Below are 10,883 nucleotides of genomic sequence, written 5' to 3'. Positions count from 1 at the left end.
CTGTATATTTGGCGAAGTTGGGGCAGAGGTGGAATGGACTGGGAGAGAGGGAGAGGAAAATGGGAAAGCATGAACAACAAAAGTTTTGGCGTTCCAATGCTTTGCCGAAAGATAGTTTTCAGTCTTCGGGGGGAATGGAACGGGAACGAATGGGAACGGGGAGCCAGGCATTGGGTGATGATGCTGTACCATACCAAGACCGACACACACAACCACCACACAGAGGATCCTTAACCGGTTCTTTTAATGACAAAGAGACAACAATCACTAATAGCCGTCCTGAACTGCTTGTAAACTGTTTCTAGTTGATGCTACATTACCTGGATTTGCCCCTGGCAGGTTGTCAAAAGTGTTAGGACAAGCACCTGAACATTCAACATGAAGAACCTCTCCCTTCCACCCTCATAAGGAAGGCCAAACAAGAATGCCTGTACCTTCACTCAGGCCCACAATATTTTGCTTGTCTCGTCTTTGCTGTTCTTATGCTCTCCGCCACCTTACCTGACTGACCTTACCAATGACGGCAGCCATGTTTGTATGTTTAAGCCTAGAAAGGCAACCCTTCTCGTAGGTACGAAGGCTTGCCCCAGCCTATATATGCACGTGGGCGCAGACGGCTGGGCGCCAGACCCCTTACATAGTGTTCTGCGTAGCATACACACCCACACCTACACAGCCTAAAACCAGAATACTGTGTCAAAGCCACAGGTAGACGTGGTTGATCATCAAACACTAGCCGCGGGCCTCAATATAGCTAGGAGTGCTTCAACAATTTGTAGAAAAGAGGAGGGAGGATAGGGAGAGGTGCTTGTCTGGAGATGGAACGAGAGAAAAAGACCAGGTTAGGGTGCATATACCTCGCCCACGCTTCCAGCAGCCTGTAGTACGGCAGCAAGGGGACGACGACGCAGAGACGAACCGGACCAAATGTGCAGGAAAGTAAGGGGTTGGCATTCTTGTTTGTCGGATAGGTGGTGACGAAATGGACGTTGATCGGTTCCGCCTTTCTGGCGTTGATTGAGAGTTTGGTGTTTGGACACGAGTTGATGCGCCTCTGCCAGCCGAGACTGAGCCAACTTGCCACACCTAACCAGGCTCTAGCCGCACCAAACTGGGTACTTTTTTTGGTATTAACGAGTCTCCGACCCATGTTTGATCATGGTCAATTGTTGAGACCGAGGGTTCTGAGGAGTTTGGGCTCGGAAACTAGAAGGATAGATTTCTCAGGTGCTGCCTTTCGCGTTGAGGGGCCGGGGAACAAGGGGACAAGCCAACGATGAAGCACTGTAATGGCAATGTGTAGTTTGCCGAGTGGAAACATCAGATGCGTCGGAGGATTATACGTAGCGCTTACAAACACCGCCTCTCAGTCAATGGGCCCGTTTCGAACCTGGTGGCGATGTGCGATCACTCATTGATGGCAGGCACATAGGCTGGACACGGATACCGCGGGTGGAATACGACGACTTTTGTTCCTGCAGATTTTCATATCCTCCCCTTACTTCTGAATTGGAATCCATAACCCACATTTCTGATCAAAGAGTGGTGGTGAGGTAAAGACAAGCTACGTGTTGGCCATCAATGTCGTTTGTATCGCCACTCCATTGGGATACGCCTAGCGTAGGCACCCAAACGCCTGGACGGAGAGGGAACTGCCCCCAGTGACCTTGATCAGCGGTGAGAAGATGGTGGAATAAGCTCATTTACAGACAAGTTTCCGAATGCGTCCGCTGTATCGCATGTATCACGTTGTGCCGTTTCGACTATATGGATATCGAGGGAGCTATGGGATGTTAAAGGTGATTACCTAGCAAGCTTGGTGTGTACCTTCCTTACCTTGACGGATGGCCAAGCACACCCCTGTCAAGCTTCAGGAACACCCGCTGTCGGCCGATAAGCGCTGTTGCTTGGCGGTCCATCCCACCGCCAAGGCAAGACCGCACGTGAACCTTCGTCATATTCGCGCGCTCCCTGGCGCCACCCCCCCACCAACATCGCCGCCGCCGCGGAAAACGCGTCTCTTGCCGGGCCCATCATCTACAACTCCGTCGTCGCATTTCACATCTCGAGTCGCAAGACCCGCCAGAGGCCGCCCAGAATGTCCGCCTCAGATCAAAACAACCAACAGCCACCACCCCAGACCGAGCCGCATCGAACGACACAAACACAGGCGCACGACCACGCCGTCCAACCCCCGACGACGGGATCCGACACGCAGACCGGCGCCGCGTCAATAGCAACAGCGGCAAGCGCCGCAGCACAACCACCACAACGCCCACAAGAAGGAGGAGGCGAAGGGGGAGGAGCTGGAGAGGAACATGAACACCAGCCGCCGCCGGGCTCCCCTCCACTCCCGCCAAAACACACCCCAGTGACACCGGGTCCGCGCGCAACCCGATTCACCCAGCTCTACGATCTCGCCCTCCAGCGTACCCTCCAAAAGGTCAGCTACGACAACTTCGCGTCGTGCTTCCCAACAATTGCCGTCCATGCGCCCAACACGCTGCGCAACGTCCAGAAGCAGATGGTTGACTACCTCGAGGAGAGGTGTAACGTGCGTCTCCGCCCTCGTTCTCTTCTGTTCGTTCCCACTAGTGCTGCTTCACGTCGTCGAATTGCAGTCTCCGCAACCGACGGGTGCAGTTCGCAATCGAATCCAAGAATGGGTTGGCTGACCACGGTGGGATACATACAGAAGGACTTCCAATCGATCCTGGTAGACCGCGATGTCATCCGGAAACTTAACGACTTTGAGAACCTCGTCAGCGACGCCGAGCGCAGGAGACAAGAAAGCGGCGACTCGGCAGAAGAACCGATTCCGTAAGCAGCCCCCTTCCCCGCGTGTCTCTGTCTCTGCACAACCCTTTCCTCTCTCAGGCTAACACGCGCATTCCCTCTCCCAAACAGACCGCACCTCCTGTCCCCCGACGAGGTTCTCGCAGCCCACCTTGCGCCGCGCCTCGCCTCGCAGCAGTCCCACCTCAACGCCCGCCTTCAAAACACACAAGCCTCGAACGAGTCCCTCTTCGCCACCATCCAGTCCCAGCGCGCCGAGATCGATGCCCTCCTCGCCCAGCTCGAGAGCCACGTCGCCGACATTGACGGCGCCAACGCCATGCTGGTGGACGTCGCTCCCGAGCTGGCTGCTGAGGCGCGCGCTTCCGAGGCTCAGATGTCAGGAATGTAATGGACACAAGGGAAAGTGAAGAAGGTGAACAAGAGGAAAGGAAGAAAGGCTGATTTTTTTTTTTCCGTCGAGCTTGTTTATGGAGTGCATTAGATACCACTTTGATATTACCAGGGTCTGTATCCATTTCCCTGCCTGAAGCCTTTCTTAGCCGATGTCAATGAATGAGTGGCATGCACGGCTTCATCGAGACCGACGTGTTGGTGGAACGAACCAATATACGGGGCTTGCAGCGCACCATGGTCCGGTGGGTTACCTCACCACGCAAGTCACATCATCACGCAGGCTGATCAACATCAGAGTTGTTTTGAATATTTAATTTTATGCAGTGGGGGTCTACCTAGCCACTCAATATGGCGACAGCAAAGGTGGGCGGGCTTAGAGACTCCCATTACTAACGTATATGGGAATCGCCAAGGCTTCCGCAATGCTGATGCTGAGCATCTTGTGCAGCACTGCAATCGAGACTGCAAAAGAGAAAGAGAGCCAGAAAGATAAGTAGAAAAGAGTTAGGAAAATAATTCCTTTAACAACGCCACCCAATGATAATATGCGCGGCCGGTAATGCTCTCCCACTCTCGCCTGCCATGAAGGACATAGGAGATGAGCCGAGGCTAGAAAAATTGGAGAAAAATAGAAGAAAATCAACATCCAAAAATGCATATGCAGTGTCGTTCCACCTGGTTTTGTTTTGTCCGCCGTACCTCCTGCCTGTGGGTATGGCAGATCCGTGTCATTTATGTTTGTGATTCGTTCTCGTGACGCTGCAGAAAGGCTCTCGATATAGAGAGCAAGTAATATGTATATGTGCAGTAGAAGTGAGGGAGGAATAATGAACGCTTTAAATCCTCCTGTTTTCCGTGTGGATAACTTGCCAAGGGCCAAAGAAGTCGATCTCGCCATACGTCGGCGGCAGGACTCGGACCATGCGACCCGTTGCCCAGTCCACGAACCATTGCTTCCCCTTGCTGATGATGTAGTTTGACTTCCGCGGGCTCTTGAACAAGAGAACTGAGTAGCAAAGCTTGGCATACAGCAAGTCATGGGCAGCAGTCCATTGGTGCTCGGGGGCCCATTTGCCGGTGTCTGGGTCGATGGCCTCATTCGGATACGATGTCGTAGATAAGCGGCTACTGATCTGCTCATTGCGGGCGGGTCCAGGGCCGTAGATGGACTCGGTGTCTACGATAGCCGTCTCGCCATCGCCAACAGGAGACTCATCGATGACAGGTTCGTCTAGAATAGCCTCCAACACCGACGAGGACGGGAAGGGGTCGGGACTCTCGGCAGAAGCCACACGGTGCAACTCCGGACTGATAGGGCGCGGCGTCGGTACGGGATAGTCGTTCGTCTGCGCTGGCGTCTGGCCCCGGAACCAGCGGATGCGTTGAATCCGGGGGATGCTCTGATCGCGGGGGTAATCTCGGTCGTCGATAGGGGCGGCAACATCGATGGCGGCGAAAAGCGCTTCCAACCATTTCACCATGGTGCTCAACTCTATACATGAGAGAAGGAACTGATCCGTCTCAGCCCTAACACGGATGACATATCGCCTCCTAGGTTGAAGTCAGTTTCTTGGCAGGTCTTGGCACGGAATGAGGCTGAACACAAGGGCAACCCACTTCTTGTAGTCGGCAGCAATACCGACGTCTGCGTGCTGGAGACTGTACGCCTTGTCGAGAGAGGCTTTCCGTACCCAGGGCGGGTTGTCTGGCGATATCGTCGGTCCGTCCCTCGTCCGACCCCAGCCCCAATCCTTCTTCACGTTGTAGAAATTCAAGGCGGTACCCCGTAGTTGGACGAAGGTAGTGTGCCAGTTTCTGTCTTCTGCCCTCTTGGTGGTGTTTTCAATCTCCATCTTCTTCACCCATACGCCCTCCAACTCTATGTCGCACGAATAGCCCGGCAAACTTTCTACCGGTCCATGCTGGGCATTGTTCTTGCTGGCCAACGGTCGTCTTGGTCTGGCGTCCCGCTCATAGGGGGGCGGTTGCGAAGGTCGTCGAAGAGGGTACGTCATGACTTCCTGGTAGAAATAATCCTCCTCCATCGATAGTCGCCGCCGGGGAGGCGGCGGCTGGGCAGCGGTATTAGATGGTCCATTTCCGCAGTAGTGGCTGCGGGAATCCATGGGGCAGGCGAAGTTTTATACGACAGTAGTATAGCGACTCGTGTCAGGCCGGGACCACCAAACAGCGGGTGGCAGCGGAGGCAGAGGCCCGTTCCCATGTGCCTGTCTCGGATGGCTTGCCTTCGCGACGGGGGGGTCCACGAAATGTGCTTGGCCCGGGATTTATGCTGACCCGCAAATCTTCATGGTGAGGGCCTTTTGTCGGCGGCTCTGTCTTGGGGCTGCACGGGGCAAAGTAACGTAAAACAAATGCGAAAGCAGGGCCCCGGGATGAGACCGGTAGATTGAGGTGAGATCGGGGGAGTGGGTAAAGACAGCCAGGAACGAATGTGTAGGCAGGTATGGAGAAGGACCAGGTGGTGGGTGATGATGAGAAAATGTGGATGAGGGAGGGAGTGATGCGCCGAGAAGCGCGGAAGCGGTGGCAACGAGCGGAGGGTCCAAGTGGTCTTCGCTCCAACCACAGGGGGTCAACGTCAGTTCGTTGGAGGTTTGCGAGACGAGCAGGCACCGCACAGAACAGAGCAGGATAGAGGAACGAGATGGGATGGAAGGCAGGTCAAGGTTGCAGTGGGCTGGCGGGAGGAGGGAAGCAGAAGGGGAGGCGTCGAGTCATCGAGTGGTGCCAGGGCGAAAGAGCCGCTCAACGAGGTCGGACTGAATAGGAAGCCCGATGATGGAAGCAGCGCAACGCGGATGCGAGGAAACGATTTCCTATGCAGGGCCGAAGAAGCGCAAGAGGTTGGAGACGTTGCCCGGAACCGCCCAGCAAGGGCAGTAAGGCCGTGTCGAACGACCAGGGCCGCAAGGGGAGCTTGGCTCTGGGGGCGGATCTGTTGCGTCGGTTCAGGCCAGGACAGGCCCTGTTGAAGAGAGAGTGACAGGTGGAAACGTGCTGAGTTGCTGACAAGGACAGCGTGATATGGCGAGAGGATAGGGTAACAGAAACCAGAGGTGGGCGAAGAGCGTGCACAGTAATTGGTGTGTTCGTTCCTGGCTGGGGACTGCACGAATAGTGGTGGTGATGGGAATAGTGTATGTAGATGGATGGGAGGGACCCGTGAAGGGCGTGCAGGTATGGTGTGAGTCCAGCGAAACAGGTCGCGGATGGGTGCTGAAAGGTGATCGGGTTGTGATTCTCGTCTCGGATGCGAAAGTTGGGGTGCTACAGTCGGTGCCCTCCCTCTCGGAGCTTTTGCGAGGTATAGGGCGATTGGATTTGATACCGTCGTAGGTACTCCGTAGAGAGAGAGAGAAGCAGGAGAAAAGAGACGGAGGCTCGGGTTATGGCCGTGCGGCAGGTGTGGACGTAGCAATGGCGCGGTTAAGGCCCAGTCAGTCATAGAAGGGATATGAGCACCATGGTGTACGTGCAGTACGTGATGAGATCTGCGAGGTGTACTTGGTCTGCCCCGGGGTGCGATCTGGCGGATTCGCTCGTATCCATGTACGAGGAAATCAGGTCGGAGGCTGCCCGGACAGCACCTTGAGGGCACCTGCTGTGTTTGCTTAGTGGGCAAACGACAGTGGACAAGACGGGAGACGAGAGCCGTCGATGCTCTTGCTGGAGGTTTCAGGCGAGCGAGGCGAGGCAATGCAAGGCAGGACAGGCAAACGGCAAGGGAAGCGGCAAGGCGAAATGGTGGTGGTGGTTGTGGTGGTGGCTGCCGTCAAGCAATGGCAAGCGCAGCGCAGAGTTAGGGCGACGTCGGTGCCGACGATCGTCAAAACGAACCCTCGGCGGTCACTGGTCCACGAGCAGTTCTTGGCCGGTGAATGGCCAGCGGTTCATCTGGTTGGTGAAATACAAAGGGCCCTTGCCAATGTTGAAAGCAAGAACAGCGCCGAGTGGACCGAGGCCTTTTGTCAAAGGGACTAACCGTTCTTGGGAGGTGGGAAAAACAGACATGCAGCGACCGGGGTGGCGCGGGCCCATGGCCCATGAGCCAATGGCCCATCCATTGACGTCGTAGTTCACAATTAATTCAATTCGACCACACCCGGCTCAGGGCCCTCACTTACATAGTGGTAGGCTCCTGGGGCCTCTCTCTCTCGGTCGCTGGTGATGCTATCTATCTGCCTGCCGATAGGATGTACCGTACGGTATCAGTGGGATTAGGTTTTAAGCGGAATCAGGGATGGGGGGAGGGGGCCGGGAATTTGGCATATACGCAGGAATACAGACTTGCCATGCAGTGGATTGTGGTTGAAGGAGATGCAGTCGTACAAGCTTACAAAGCCAAAAGGTCGCGAGTGGGAGAAGGTACACTAGTGTAGGTCAGCGCGTTAAGGCAAGGGACTTCTGTCGAGCGAGTCCCTCCATTGGAACCTTTGAAAGTACTCACCTTCCTTATTTCGACAGTGAGGTACCAGTTGCCGAGGTCAGCTGGATCATGGGTACTGCCCCCCCCCTCAAATAACACCAATCACGGCATTACGGTATTATGGCACAAAAAGGCGGGGAGGGTCTAGCCCGGTACAGGCCCGCCTTCCGTGCACGAGTCGGACGCGACCCCCGAGAGAGAGAGAGAGAGAGAGAGAGAGTATTCTTTCATCATCGTTGTTTCCCCTGAGTCGAGTCGAGTAACATCAAATAAAGCAGGTGGGCATCAAGGTCGCAACGTGGCTCCGATTCAGCAAGTAACATTTCAACAAGAAAAATGCAAGTACCGTATGTGTGTCTGCGTCATCCTAATTACAAGGCCATCTCGGAAATAACAGAAGCGGAGCCAAGCCGGGGATGTTGACTTGATGACTGGCTGTGGGGCGGAACCCATTCCACCGTCTTTAAGGTACCTACCCAAACTAAGAGTGTCTACGGGTACTCAAGTGCGGGGGTATCCGCCGTGCCCGGCGTGAAGCAAAGCCTGTAGTTTACCGCGAGCGAACTCCTCTGCATCATCACATCTACAGGTAATCTAGCTCGCCCCCCAGATGTTTGCTGCAAGTTGAGACCCCTTTCGTGATTGCTAAGCCACAGTAACACCAAAAGAAACTATCCAAGCGACTCCCGCCTTTACATGTAATGCGACCAGGCCGCCGTGGCCGTTGGCGCTTCTCCGAACTGACACTATCACCCTCACACAGCGCAGCCACTACCACTTGACATACACACACAGAGAAATAGCCAAGACGAAATAGGTCAGATATCCGTTCATCCTTTCATGCCCCAGTTCCACCCTCCTGCCGTCCAATCAAGCATTTTCCGGTCATCCATCCATGTCGCCACGCTTTTCTCTTTGCCCTCGAGTCTGACTACCTACCTACCTGTACTAGTCCGTCCTCCGGTTCCGCCGCCGCCGTTATCGTCTGCCATGCCTGGACGATCTCTTGGCTCTGCGCTGCAAGTCATTGGGCAGCGAGATCAATAGCACAGCACGGCAACATACATACCTACCGGTAGTAACAGCGGCATTGGACAAGCATGATGCATATGGCGATCCCGTCTATAAGTGGTTTGGACTTGATAAATCGGCCGAGATACGGCTGTCTCCGCCGCTTGGGCTGCGCATCATTCGCCCAAACAAGACAGCCCGGGGGTGTGTCTCTAGACAGTTAAGAGTCTCACAGCCGCTCAACTCGCGTTGACGCTCAATGCCAGTACGCAAGCTCACTGCTGGCTGGCTGGCTGGCAAGATGGCAGGATGCACGTGAAGAGAGGACCACAAACGAGATGAGAAACGGCAGCCGCTGTGAGCGGCGGTTGACCCGAGCCACCTGCTGCCCTCGCACGTACTTTATTGTCTTCGCAGGCGGAGCGTCCGTTTGGCTGTCGCATTACTAGTATTATTAGCAAACCTCAGAGGATCTTTGCGAGCGGATCCCAATCAGCCTCTACTCGGACTAACCAACTAACGTACAGCCCCCTTGGTCAATCAATTCTATTAGTCGCTCGCTCAGCCCACAACACTCGCGGAGACACTCAGGCAAAGTAGATCGGACTTCGGTTCAAGCCCTTCGTGGAAAGCGGATCGCCGTCGTTGCTGGTTCCCTTGGGAAGATCATATACCTTAGGTTTGGATCTGATGTTCTCTATCGCGCCATTTTCTAGACTATTGCCGGGTCCGACGCGTTTTCACCATCGCAAAACGGGCCACTATCCAGGACTTCCGGCCTGTCCCGCAGGTTCTGATTCAAACCAAGTTTACCCCAACCATCACGCCATACTTGCTGAGGGGGGGAGGGCCGGGGGCTTCAAAGAACCCCTGTCCCCCAGAAATCGACCCTGCTTAGGGGATATTTTACTCAGCACGCTACCCAAGTCAGCATTTGGCCCTTCAGCAGCTGTTCGTGATTCACACATCGAATTGTACTTTGCTCCATGGATGGCACTGGTGTCTTGAGGGCTGACCCAGTGTGTGCGAGGAAAGACGGGTGGTCTGGTCTGGTCTGGTCTACGGATACCTACAACGAAACTACTGCCCAAGCCCAGTGCCATACCACCACGCACACACATCCCGAGCCCGGCTGCCCGTTTGTGCCTCTAGCGGCTTCGTCCAATCTCTTGGAATTTTCTTGGAAAGCTTGAGTGGACGCCATTCCCGTACCGCAGCTCGCGCCCTGCCGTCTTCGCCCTGCACTAAGTGCATGGTCAGCTCAGGCTAGTCGACTCGTCGTGAACAGATTTGCTACCATCGGGAACCAGATAGCCGTTGATTTGCGGCCATCGAGATGAATATGCCCGGCCGCCACCTTGTCAGAAATCAGTAATCTTCCAGAAGGAATTCGCGGTATCGGTCAAGGTCAACCCGCCCAGCCAGATACATAGGTAGCCCCCGACCAAGGCTAGCTCGAACCATATCTACTACCGGAATGTTTCCGAATGATCAGTAGCCTAGCCGCTATTTTGCGGTGATCTTTGATCATCACCGGCAGTTCTTTATCGGCCATTCGAACGCATTCATCACAGCCATTTGACCGTCAGTCAGACTGCTTGCGACCCGCCGCTGAAGGTAGCACAAGCAACCGCTACCGATCTAGGCCAAACCTCCCCACCCACTCCCTACTTGGACAGTAAGAACACTGGCCAGGGGATAATACGACCCAACTGCAGGTTTGCTCCCCTCTCTGGGATGTCGACACCCCTAAGGAGGAGGCAGGGGGGTTCGACGGCAAACACGGCATCTTGTGGGCGGCTTTTTGTCAAGGTCTAGGTACCACCTAATCGCGAAACATTGACGCGGCCGCCATCTCAATCGAGAAGGTCACAGTGGGGATATGTGTGCACAAGAGAAGACACTTGCGCAGCAGAACTCGCGACCTTTGCAACGTCCGAGCCGAGCCCACCGACAAATGCCATTCAACACAAAGAGAGCAAGCGGCGCACAGCCTCACTGCGGACCTCGGTTGTCCAAGTGGGCTCAACCTCTTTATCACCTTGAACAGCAAGCCCTCGCCAAGCTACCTGACAGGTCTATACGGATGAGGATGGGATGGAGAAGAGACAAAAATCCCCTGTCCGTCAGCCGAGACCCCAAGACTGCAGCTATCCGTCCGCTGCTACTTGACGGTCGTAACGAGCATTATTAAATACTCCATCTCCGTGCTGGAAGAAACTGCACGATG

The 10,883-nt window shown here is 54.9% G+C and overlaps 4 protein-coding genes across 4 annotated transcripts; 1 reads left to right on the top strand and 3 right to left on the bottom strand.

The window, feature by feature from the left end:
• Positions 1 to 325: 325 nt before the first annotated feature.
• Positions 326 to 1,454, bottom strand: LY79DRAFT_536922 (uncharacterized protein). The gene has a single exon (XM_060556634.1). It carries the CDS (start codon positions 1,148 to 1,150, stop codon positions 755 to 757), a length of 396 nt encoding a protein of 131 aa, XP_060419746.1. The 5' UTR covers positions 1,151 to 1,454; the 3' UTR covers positions 326 to 754.
• Positions 1,455 to 1,461: 7 nt separating this feature from the next.
• On the bottom strand, positions 1,462 to 1,842 carry LY79DRAFT_536921 (uncharacterized protein). Its single transcript, XM_060556633.1, has one exon. The coding sequence runs from the start codon at positions 1,701 to 1,703 to the stop codon at positions 1,536 to 1,538; it is 168 nt and encodes a 55-aa protein (XP_060419745.1). The 5' UTR covers positions 1,704 to 1,842; the 3' UTR covers positions 1,462 to 1,535.
• Positions 1,843 to 1,990: 148 nt separating this feature from the next.
• LY79DRAFT_207767 (Nnf1-domain-containing protein) lies at positions 1,991 to 3,350 on the top strand. The gene is made up of 3 exons (XM_060551512.1): positions 1,991 to 2,554; positions 2,696 to 2,820; positions 2,908 to 3,350. The coding sequence occupies exons 1-3, from the start codon at positions 2,099 to 2,101 to the stop codon at positions 3,185 to 3,187; spliced, it is 861 nt and encodes a 286-aa protein (XP_060419744.1). The 5' UTR covers positions 1,991 to 2,098; the 3' UTR covers positions 3,188 to 3,350.
• Positions 3,351 to 4,028: 678 nt separating this feature from the next.
• Positions 4,029 to 5,318, bottom strand: LY79DRAFT_665622 (PH domain-containing protein; the record flags this gene model as incomplete). The annotated part of the gene is made up of 2 exons (XM_060563096.1): positions 4,029 to 4,743; positions 4,810 to 5,318. 2 exons carry the CDS (start codon positions 5,316 to 5,318, stop codon positions 4,029 to 4,031), a joined length of 1,224 nt encoding a protein of 407 aa, XP_060419743.1.
• Positions 5,319 to 10,883: the final 5,565 nt, after the last annotated feature.

This window comes from Colletotrichum navitas (assembly GCF_030913465.1).
Source record: "Colletotrichum navitas strain CBS 125086 chromosome Unknown LY79scaffold_3, whole genome shotgun sequence".
Taxonomy (NCBI): Eukaryota; Fungi; Ascomycota; class Sordariomycetes; order Glomerellales; family Glomerellaceae; genus Colletotrichum; species Colletotrichum navitas.
Note: the sequence above shows the minus strand (reverse complement) of the source record. Positions and strands in the feature narration are given on the sequence as shown.